Consider the following 12,314-nt stretch of genomic DNA (forward strand, 5'->3'; position numbering starts at 1 on the left):
AGTCCTTTGCTCTTATGTGTGGATGTTATACCTGAAAATTCTGTTGCCATACTGACCATACAGAGAGCTGGTCTGAAACATGGGCTCACAAACTGAGAATGGTAGAGCAAATGGCTGCAATGAACCTTGGTCTTTGATGACATCACTGAGTCACTGGAACCCAAACCTGGAGCTCCTCTACTTTCACCTTGTTATGGGACCGAGTAACTTTCCTTATTACTTAAGTTTTTCTGTTAATTATAAATAAAAGAACTCAGATATTGAGGTCCTTCCATTTCTAAACCTTCTACATTTCAAAGTTATTAGTTTCTCATTTTCACTTTCTATAGCCCTCACGGAATATTCTACAATGTGTAATCCTCACTGAGGTCCTTTCAATTTTGTCTCCATTTCTATGATTTTGCTTTATTTTCTTCTACTCCACATTTCACCTCTTCTTCCTGAGTTCTTTAATTTCTCTGCTTTGTAGACTTCCCTCACAGAAATGGTTCCTTTATTATTTAAAAATACTTTAAGTATTTTAAAATTCAAAGCCAATGTGTATTCAACATTTTCATCTGTTCTAGGCCAACATGTTTTCTGGAACGTGTATCTTGTCAATTAGTATGTTTTGATGCTCTTTACCTGATTTTTTCCCTATATAGATCGAGATTGTACTAGTTTCCTTTTCCCCATCACCGAGCCAAGTGGGTTTCTTAGATTAGCTACATGTAAGAGATTAGGGTGGGTTGAGCAGGACTGTTTTCTAAGGGCTGTAGGTTTTTTATAACAGAAGGTTCTCTTTTCCTCTGCTACTATAGAGGCAGTCTACTTTTTGCAAATACAGCTTGCATGCAGGCTTTTTGGAACCAATTGGGACCAGGAAGGCTTCTGTTCGCCCCAATTGTTGCATCCATTGTTAACAGGGATGGGGCTCTTATACTTCAGAGCACTTTCAAGATTGGTCCCTTAAATTCTCTTCTTCCCACATTTTCTTCCTGATCTGTATCATCTCACTAAAAATGGAGTTTGTCGTCTCTTCCATTTTCCTCTTACTTTTGGATGATTTCCAAGAAAAGGTGAAAGAGCTTTTAATACAGTCGTAGTATTCACAACCAAAGTCCTACTTTCATCATTACTAATGTATGTGTTTTATTATTCTTTCTAGTTTCTGAACCTTTTATTAATAAAATCAAGAATATTCACTTTTATTTGATATTACACCATCATATCACATAAAAAATGTAAAAAAAAAAGAATCCTGGGTCTGGATGCACTTTAAAATTTTCCTTTATCTCCAAGAAAAAACACTCCCCTATACACACAGAGTAAGAAACCTTTGCAAAACAAAACAAAAATGACACAATTCTTATTTTCAACTCTAACGGTATATAAATATCATTTTTTAATTCATCATTTCATCAACAGAAAGTTTTAGAAACATTGATTTCTGCTTATTATCAACAAAAATCTTCAGTGTGGTAGGTAGTTGGGACAGAAGCTCATACCAAACCAATAACACTGCCAGGTAGGCTCACCAGAGAATTATTTATAGTTCCTATTGTTTCATTTTCTTACATTTCTTGAAAAGAGAAAGTAAAGAGACAAAGTAGAGCAATGTAAATAACTCATAAGAAATACAAATCTTCCCATCTTGCCAACATCATAAGATTCATAAAATTACCTTATTTGGTCTTCCAATCAAGGGATTGTTCCCACATCGTCTATTGATAATGTCACGAATAAGATGCTTTTGCCCATTATATGTTGTTAGAATACTGATCTTGTCAGCAGGGTAACCAAGTAAACACATGTACATAAAAAGTGCCACTACGTATTCTGCCTCTCCAAGGTTCTGTAATGCAAACATAATCAGATTGTGTATTATTTCCTTTTGCTTCAACTTTATAGAGAAAATGATTCACTAGCACAGTTTATTCATTTATTACACTGCAAGAAGTGAACAGTTAATAATGTGGACAAGTGAATAAAAACATAAAACTGATAACATAAAAACTGATGAACAACCTTATTCTAGACTAACATTGATAAATAAAAATAGAATAATGTAATTATAACCCTCTGACATTTGCAATACATTTGCAATATATGGAACAATCATAAAATAAAAGTCGCCAACTTCTGGGACCACAACAATCACAATATAGATCAATAATATTATGCTACAGTGTACTGCAACTATAGTAATGGAAAGAAAAATTAACATAAAGAAGCAAGGTAATCATAAAAGCCAGTAGAAAATCCAGTCTGATAGCATATACATCTAGCAGTACTGTAGACAACTCTTACTAATTTTTACATAGTATTTTTCCTTCTCACTCATACTTCACAGCATTTTTTGGTTTTGTTGTTTGTTCTCTTACTGATGGTTGCTACCTCTACAGACCACTTTAGGTGGGAAAGGATGTGGCCTCAAATTGGTCAGTCTGGCTTACTGTGACATCAGAGACTCTGGTTAAAGATCGGTGGGAAGGAGCTTAAAACCAAGGCTTAACTGAACTTGAAAGTCAGGAGACATATACAAGGCTGTTTAGTCCAGTTCAGTAGAGACTAAATTGAAAAGTAATAGATGAGAGAACAAAGTAAAATGAGAATATAAACAACATGAAAATCAAAAAAGAAAGACAAGAAGCTAGATTTTATGTCAAAGCAATAGGAAAATTACAGGAAGACCTTTAGAAAAATCATTTATATTCTGGTGCCACTTGGTGCCACTCAGACAGCTTGAGTTATCTCTTAAATTTTCTACTAATTCTTTGGAAGACAGGAGGGAAAAGAAGCCACATGACTGAGTAAATCTTTCCATTTTCTTATCAGTAGCAAACTACATTTATGTTAGCATCAACTCTAATATAGATAAAACAAATATTTTAGTGTATATGCTGCCAGATCTTTTGGTATAGATTATCAGTATATATTTCGATATGTATGTTTTGCTGTTCCTTTTTAGAAACAAAATGGGACACTACAGCTACACTTTGCAATTTGATTTTTTTTCACTAAATGTAGCATAAACATTTTTCACTTAATATAGCATAAACGTTTTTCTTGTGAGTAAATCAAGTTATATTATCACTCTTAGTGGCTATTCAGTATTTAATTATAATAATGTAATTAATCCCTGCTGATAAGACATTTAGGTTGTTTCTCATTGCCAAAATAATTTGCAGTAAAAGATATAACAAACATTTTAGCATATAAATTTTTGCAAATTCACCCAATTTTTTTTTTTAGGACGAATTCCTAGAAATGAGAACACTGCACTTTTAATACATACTGACAATTTGTCTACCAAATTACTTTCCTATTAACATTACATGAGTATAGATTTTCCCTAAACCTACCCTGACAGTATTATCAGAGGTGAAAATAAGTTCCAGTGATTTGTACTTGCCATATATTTCTGTGTGAGTTACATATTCTTGTCCTTACTGTATTTTTCTTTTGGGGCTTCCCCCACCATCCCACTGAAGTTATGTATTTTATCATCTGTACATGTAATATTCATATATGAAAATAAACTTTAAGTGCTTTTCTCCAATTTAAAAATCTAAAGAATTAAAAAAATAAGGCATTCAAAATTTGCAAAAAGTACAGATTTACAAAATGTGTATATTTTGTCATGGAAACTCCACACCGACATTATACACTTGGAAAAAAATACTGTGTTTCCCCGAAAATAAGACCTACCCTGAAAATAAGCCCCAGTTAAGATCGTCAGCCAGATGGATGCATTTAGTACGTTATGACGATGTTCCAGAAGATGACATTACTGTATTTGAATAAATGTATATTGTTGTACATAAATAAATAAGACATCCCCTGAAAATATGCCCTAATGCATCTTTTGGAGCAAAAATTAATATAAAACCTGGTCTTATTTTCAGGAAAACACAGTACAAACAGGGTATATTACAAATACATGTAAGCAATAACTTAGTTCATATCATGTAATAAAAAGTATATTAACCAAGATATACAAGCTTTTGTAGGTTCTAAACTGAAGGACTTTTTTTTCTGCAGAATCCTTAAAACCTGTGGCACTTAAAATTTGTTACTTTTCTACTGAGAGGTAAATTATACACAGTGATGAAAAAGATTAACAGACCAGTTGTCTATTATGAATCATTTCAGCTTTGCTCAACAATGGCCAAAACTCTTTTCTCACATTCTCGTTTGTTTTCCTAACAAAGTTGTGCTGCCTGGCTATTGGCTGGACTCTTTGGGGGCATTGATTTTTTTTTTTTTGAAAAGTGATTTTTAAGAGTTCTATATACATTCAGACTTTAACCCACTGTTTGTTAGATGTTGAAAATAAATTTTTTCTCAAACAAGTATTTTCCTTTATGATTTTTGCTTTTGCTAACGAGCTTAATAAGATCTTTCTCACCTCAACATTATACATTCACCAATATTTTCTTCTTTCTATTATGCTTATAGTTTCTTTTGTGTATATACCTTTAATCCATTTGAAATTAAATTTTTTTGATGTGTGTGAGGTGGCAGAATCTAACTTTCCTTTATTTAATGGTCAGACAAATGGTTCAGATCATTGATTTAGGTAGTAATTCAGCCCTGCAAATGCAAAATAAACGTACAAGTGTTATGTTTTTTCTTACCTGATAAAAGTAAGGATTAGGTTCAGACTCTCCCACTCCCTGAAAATCTTCAACATTGATGAGCTGGAAGTCATAGAGCAAGCCAGCATTTGCTGTACTGAACTCCGGCAAGAGCTGCACGTGGGGTAAGTTTCCCAGATTCTTGTATCGCCAGTTGTAGAGGTTACACAGGCTTTCCAAAGACAAATCCCCCCCAAACAGGAAATATTAGTGATGTAAAACCCCTTGTAACATACATAAGGGGGTTTCTAGGAATTGTGCTCTTCCTCTTAATTTTCATGTTACTCATTACGTGCTCATCTTTCTAGCAGTAACGCTTTTCCAACCTTTGCCTCCAAACCAGAAGGTAGAGACATGACAGGCCCATTGTGTTCTCTGCGGTAAGCTGCTCTCTTCACTCATTAAATTATAAAATCAGGGGAAAGTCTGTACATTGAGGAAGATTTTGAGATAACTATGAGATGGGGCCTGTATACTCTATGAAGTGAGTAGGAACTGGAGTGTTCTCTTGATCATTTTTGCTTTAGATTTCAAAATGATATTAACTGTGTATCTTTTGGGGCATGAAGAAAGAGGAAGGGACGATGAAAAAGAGCCCCTAGTTTATAAGTCACTTAAATTAATCTCAATGAATAAAGTGAAGGAAGTCATTTGATTAATTCACACCACCTGCCGAAGCCATGGAGGTGCTTTCAGATTTGTAGATGCCTCGCTCCTGGACGGCAGGGAGTGCTATGCGTCTATATGGAAGTTATCGAACACCTGGATCAAGGAACTGGTCCTGACCCAGCAGTGATGCCCCAGCCCCCACCCCACCCCGCCCCACTGCACCCGGGTCTCCCTTACCTCGCTCTGGCTCTGCCCTGGGCATCCAGGTCCACAGTAGGAACTCCAATCCGGACAAAGCGAGTGAAGAGGGATTGCTCCATGTTGGAATACTTCTGAAAAGCCATGTTCTTAATGACTGGAGGTAACTGGTGATGATCACCAATCATAATCCATCTCTTCAGTCGGCTAAAACCATCCTGAGGATTCTAAAAAGAAAAGTGAGAAAATGGCAAAATATTCTAATTAACATATTACCGTTAGTCTCCAATTTTACTGCATAAGATTCTCACTATTCACAAAATAGCTTTATTACCTTTACTAACTCATATTCGCCAGCGCCACAGAGAAATCTGGCAAACTTAGAGAATGACTTGTGAATCAAATATGGGTACCATCGCTCTTGGCTGATAGTTGCGAGGGAGGATGGGGGTGATAGAGGTGACAGGCATGGAATTATTCTACTTTAACAGGTAGGGTAATCCAAAGAGATCTGGGAGGCTTAGGTCAGAATTAGGCAAAGGCTGCATCGAAAGAAACAGATATCGCAGGGAAATGGAAAGATGTCAAAATAAACACTGCCCATCACAATTATGCCGAGAGCCAGTTCTGACTCTCACCCCACAAAGCAGTAAAAATCAAACCTTCTTTAATTTCCTCTCTACTACTTCAATTCCCTACTCTATGTGTCTCCTTGTTCCTTGAAATATATCCTGACAAAATACATTCCAAATCCCAAATGATAAAAGTACTTTTGGAACCCAATTTATCTATAAATTTAGAGCAGTCTATTCTTAAATTGGGGATTCCATATTTTGTTTTTAATGCTGCCATAGTAAAGACTATTGTACAATAAGAAACATTCTGAAACATCACCATTTAGCTCAAAAAAAAATTAGGCCTAAAGTAAAGGAAAGCAACGTACCCAGTGAACATCAAAAACAATTCTAGAAGCAATTCTAACAAATGAAATGAAAAATAGCTTCTCTTCCCTTCAAATTGCATAAAAATGCAATTTTCTTGATTAAAATTACTAAGTTTTTACAAAACTTAGAGATAAACCACGAATTTTTAAATAGTATTCTCAGAAACAATACAAACTGCTAAATAACCAGTGAAGAGATTAAAGGAAATTCATAGACTTAAAACAGAGTAACAAACATAATGAAGTTCAGGAGAATATATAATTATGGCAATTAGCACCCCAAATCGTGTAGCTTTCTGATCCTGCCCCCTGGAATACTTAAAACTCTACTTTCTTTGTCTCATATATCAGCATCTTACCTGTAGAAGAAGAGGTATGAAAGTTTCTATCTCCAGAATCTGAGCAGCCTCCTCCATTAAAATATTGTCATACTGAGAAAGGAAGAAAAAGCAAAGCTTGTCAAAAAAACCACTTAAAAGACAAACTACCACCACAACTGTAACAACCATCCAAAAAACCCCCCAAAAACAAAAAAACTCGAATAATTCCTGACAAAAATAATAACATACAAATTATTCAAACAGAAAGCTTGTGATCTTATTTATCATTATGTCTCTGCTTCTCCATTTTAAGTCTTTAGCCTCAGGGAAGCCACCTAAATATACAACTCTACACTGAGGAGATCTTGTAAAGCATCTCTTAGATTACAATATCAATTTAGATATTTTCAATTCAGTTCTTTAAGTTCCACATTAGCAAGAATCAGTTTATGATTATATATGAGGTCATTTGCCTTGGTACTCTTACCCTACCTAAGGTAGTATTTTGGGGAATATTTTTTCCCTTATGAATCTTTCCTAGCACTCAACAATTCCCTTCTGTTTCACCCTCTGGCATTCAGTATATCACCAAAACATGTCAATTTTACCTTCCAAAACTCCCTCTTGAACCTATTCATTTTTCTCCATTTCTACTACCACTACCACTCTAGTCCAAGCCACTACACTACTCTGACTACTGCCAGCAATCTCTTTACTAGTCTGTCCACTTTCTGTCTTGCCTCCCCTAAATCACTGATACAATAGTTATCAAATCACTTCACCTCCTGGTGTCAAACCCTTCATTGGCTCCAGCTATCTCAGGAAAAAAATCCCTTAACATGGCCTATAAGAAATGTACTAATTAGAGCCTGTATTCAACCTGCCCGTCTTCCTCTTCTACTTTATATGTCTGTCAGCTTTCTCCTTACTTACTAAGCTTCAACCACGCTGCTGTATTTCATTTTTTCAGAAATGGCAAATCCATCAGGTCCTCTGCATGTGCTAGCCTCTCTTGACTTTATGTCTGCTTGGCTCTTTCTCATTCTTAAAGTTATTAGCTTAAGCCCCACTGTATCTAGGCCTTCTCTGACCTCCAAATCGAAAGTGGGTTTCAAAGTACTCTTTTCCTTTGTCGCACAGCACCTCAAAATTTGTAGTTCTATCTTTATATTTACTTATTTGATGCCTGTATCCTCCCACTGGCCCAGTTTCCAGTAATGTTAGGCACTGCCTATTTGTGAAATAAAAAAAAATCAAATCTTTCTCCAACATAAGAAAATTTCGTTCTTTCCTTGACTATTTCTCTTTTATCTGCCCAACTGTCTTGGAGGTCCATTCTCAACATGTTTTCTTTCTCCTCTACTTCTAATTCTGATCACTACTTAGTATATCTCATTCCTTGTTTTATTGGTAAAAACCTTCTTTGAGAATCTCACTAAGTACATATTAGAGTTCCTTTGTTTTCTGTTTATAAGGGAAATTTCCTCTTATTTTGTTTTCTATAGAAGTGGAAGGTGGGGGGATAATATTTACTCGTAATGCTTAATTAACTTTCCTCTTTTAAACTAATTGTTTATATATCCTACAATTTCTGTGCTACTCATTTGTATCAAAATATGCTATATCTATATTTGCTCAAGATTGGAAACTGAGCTGGATTTTCACTGGACATGATAAAAGTTAAAGTTCAATTCTCCACTGTTTCTTATTGAAAAAGGTTTAGGCATGTGGCTGGATGTCTTCTCTAGCTCTCTGATGCTAAATTTCCCTATTACAATGATTCATTAGGTCATCCTGGTGGGAAGAAAGAGGAGTTCAAAAAGCCACATTTTCACAGAAGTCTCTGCGTGTATTCTCAGGATAACAGATACAATATGCAAAACAGAACTGGAGAAGCTGGAAGAAGACAGCTTAAAGGCTCTGCTTTTTGAAAAACTGAAAATCTAATTCAATTTAACTTATAAAAATATATCTATTGATTCTGTTTTAAAACAAAGCTTTTAATCACCAAGTAAAATTATGACATAACTATATTGGGAGTATGAGGAAGGAGAAGGCCCACGAACATGTATGCGTAGCTCCTTGGGGACAGCACAGAGTCAAAAGACAACGCCTAAAAAGGAAGTTTAACATTCTTTATTGATACAGATTAACAGAAAAAGGAAATACTAAAAGAGTTGGAAGACTGAATAACTGGAGAGGATCAAGGAGTAGGGGACTGCCTTTTTTAAATGTTAAGTAGATGTATAAGGTTTTTAAGCTCTTAAACCAGATACATGTGTAAGTTTGATAAAAATAAAACTTTAAAATTAAAAATATTAAAAAATCTGAGATACTATCAGCACTCATGTAACTATATTTAGATATGTAGCAAAATGTAAGTAAAGAAAGTGATTAATGAAAATGTGATAAGCTACAAGTAATGTTTTCTAGAACATGCTGTGAAAAGCTGCATGAAAGCATAAAATGCTAATTACGATAGCATTGTTTCCCCTTGTAATTAAATTGATATGAGTCAATATCAAATTCAAAGAATGTTTCCTATGTCAGCCCCAAGAATACAATATTTAAGTGAAAAATTCTCACTAATAATTTGCAAAAGGGTAAGTTCACACCAACCCCTTTAATAAAGCATCGGATTTGTCCTACCTTGCAGCAGAGGAACCTTTCATCCAAGATAACAACAATTCTATCACCTTGAATTTATTTAGCACCTATCTTCCAGCGAGCACATAACATTTAAAAATTGTCAAGTTACTTTCATCAATAACAAATGCTTTCCTAACTCTGAATTCAAAGCAGTACACAAACCCTATTTTAAACAACAGAAAAACCAGTTGCAGGGAAGTTAAATGATATGCATTAAAATCAGAGTTTAGGTCAGTTTAACTAGCAAAGTCTCAGAGGCTGTAAATTAAAATTTACTGCTTAATTAGTACATTCCACTTCAATTGAATCACAGACTCACAGGCTATCATGCCCTTAGCTCTCTGGTCTTTATTATATGATGAAGTCAATTTACTATCTGACTTACAGTGTAACTAAGAGTATTCCCCATCCTCACCTGGAATGCTTGTGATTTACTGAAGAAAAAAATAACTGAGAGTGGATGTGTGCTTCAAACATGAACAATGCAAGCGTATTATTGATGTTTAGTAGGTGGAAAACACTGCTAAATGTTATTTTTATAGCTTTTGGTTCTGTTTGGAGATTTTTTTCACATAGTAAAAATAAATAATCTACCTTAACAAGTATTAGAATTTGGTTAGACAATCATACAGTTATAATGTTACTAATGGACATATTACTGATAACTAGATTTTGAAAAATTACATTTAATGTTCGCTAATCATATAAACATAAGAGGTTATCATTTTTAAGAGATATTTTTAAGTAATTGTAAATGCAAACTTCAATAAAAGGTGAACCAATCTCCAAGGGAAATGGTCTACATTAAAAAAAAGAAAAAAACTAACAACTGAACGAATGATGAATTAAGAAACTAAAATATAAGTCTTTACCTTGAAACCTAACTTGACTAAATCATGTCGTTTTAAGGCAGCATGAGTGCAGGTCATGGCAATGATTTTGGCTTCTTTCACCAAGAGGTATTTAGATCTGTCCAGTCCACTTCGAAGCAATTCAGAGGCCCTGAATTCCTATCGGAGTAGGGGGGATAGTGAGAGATTATTTTTGGAAAATAAACATAGTTTATGCATACATCCACATATTCCAATTAATCAGACTTAATTTCTGAGAACTTAACATAAATATATCATAAACTAAACCTAAAGAATCATACTTTTCATTATTAATTAGGTACTAATTTAATTCAAATAATAGCTGACATTCAGGCTTCAATTTGGATTGTTTTTTGTATAAGGTAAAACATTTATAATATCAACAAGAATACTGAATAAAATATCAATCACCACTGTATCTATATTACTCAAGGTCTCTCCAGGAAAATTGAAACTATTTCAAATATTCATAACACAGGGAATTTAATGCAGGGGATTGGTTACACAGGTGACAGAGGAGCAGAAAAGCCAACCAGGGAACAGTGAATTAACCCCGAGATTAGCAACAGCAGAAGTTACGACCCTTCCTAAACTAAGAAGGATAAAGGAAGGAGCCAGTGCTATCAGAGCCCAGGGAATAGGGTACCAGAACAAGCTGGAACCACAGTGGGCCATGCCAGCAGAGACTGAAGCCGCAGAAGAGGTAAAACCCAAGGCAGAGAGAGCTGGCGGAGAATTATTCTGGCTTCTGCCACATTTCTCATTGGCTAAACCCAGAAGTTAGCCGACATGGAAGGCTGTGAAATCAAACCTCCACGGGTCAGTCCAACCCCTGACCGTGGCAAAAGATCCCCCATAGATCAGATTTGGGGGATGGACAATAGATGAATGTGAAGAGCAAACAAGCCCAAACAGAGAATATAGTAAGTTTTACCAAATCTGAAAATTTTTTAATAATTAGTTCAGACTTTCTAAAAACATTTTTGTTTTGTTTTTTAAATAATTAAAATATTACAGGTACAAGTGAACTACCCTGTACATCCTTCTCCCCACACCCTCCCCAGGCAGCTACTATAATTATATGTTTTTATCCTTTTATTTTGTTTATGTAAGTATAAACATAATATTGTTTTGTAGGTCTTAAGTTTCCTATTTATTATCATACTATGTATTTATTATTCCGTATCAACCATCCATTCATCCATCCACCTACCCATACCATGTATCAATATTTACTGAACATTTACTATGTGCCAGACACTGTTCTAGGAAGTAGGGATACAATCATATCTAAAAGATACAAACACGAAAGAGACAAAGTCTCTTCCCTTTTTACCTGAAGTAATCCTAAACCTTCTTACCAAGGAATCTGAGCCTGAATGTGGTCCTTTTACCGGATTGCTATCATCTTCCAATGATGTTTTCCGTAAGGAATGAGAAAGCTAGGAAGCATCTCAGGGGTTCCCTCGTTCCAGACATACTCTTCTCTGTCCCCTTTGTATAGCAGTTTGTCTTTGTAATCAGGATCAATCATCCTGGCTAATCAGCAACCTCACTTTTTGCCTACTGGTCAAGAGGCATGAGGACCTTAGGAAGGCCATGTGGCAGTCTCAAATTCCAATCCAAAGAACCACTGTTGAATGCCCTGAAGTATATGTTTCTTTCTTAAATACTGAGACTTTTACACTAGACGAGCCAGAATAATGGGGATTCAATTCATTATCTTAATTTTTACTTGTTTCTTGAACTAGAACTATAAATGTCTCCAATAAGTTCATTTAAAAATAACCATCTGCTTTGTTAGATTCGAGTATTTCATTTACTTCACTTAAACAACAATTACACTTAAAACTTTTAAAGGAAAGTTAAAAGAACGTGAGGATCCTTACCTCAAGCTGAGTAAAGATTTTCTTAATATGCCTGAAACATCCTTCAGCAATTTCCATGTCTTCTTCATAAGACCGGCCTTTAAAAATGGGTTGAGGGGCATTTGCAAAGTATTCATGAAAAGGGAAGAAAGTGGAGATTTCTGTAACATCTGGTAATATATTAGCTTTATTTTTCACTTTGCTGATATACTCTTCCCAGCGAGACATTACCTATA

The 12,314-nt window shown here is 35.0% G+C and overlaps 1 protein-coding gene across 1 annotated transcript in view; it reads right to left on the minus strand.

Annotated features, from left to right (window-relative positions):
* The window catches only part of LOC308498282 (RNA helicase aquarius), a 69,416-nt gene that overhangs the window by 14,759 nt on the left and 42,343 nt on the right, over positions 1 to 12,314 (minus strand). The window contains exons 18-23 of the mRNA XM_081049955.1: positions 12,100 to 12,309; positions 10,211 to 10,348; positions 6,729 to 6,800; positions 5,466 to 5,653; positions 4,620 to 4,791; positions 1,664 to 1,834 (exon numbers count right to left, since the gene is read on the minus strand). Coding sequence (XP_080906081.1) covers positions 1,664 to 1,834; positions 4,620 to 4,791; positions 5,466 to 5,653; positions 6,729 to 6,800; positions 10,211 to 10,348; positions 12,100 to 12,309 — 951 coding nt within the window. The remainder of the gene's footprint in view (positions 1 to 1,663; positions 1,835 to 4,619; positions 4,792 to 5,465; positions 5,654 to 6,728; positions 6,801 to 10,210; positions 10,349 to 12,099; positions 12,310 to 12,314) is intronic.

Source organism: Rhinolophus hipposideros (genome assembly GCF_964194185.1).
Source record: "Rhinolophus hipposideros genome assembly, chromosome: 5".
Taxonomy (NCBI): Eukaryota; Metazoa; Chordata; class Mammalia; order Chiroptera; family Rhinolophidae; genus Rhinolophus; species Rhinolophus hipposideros.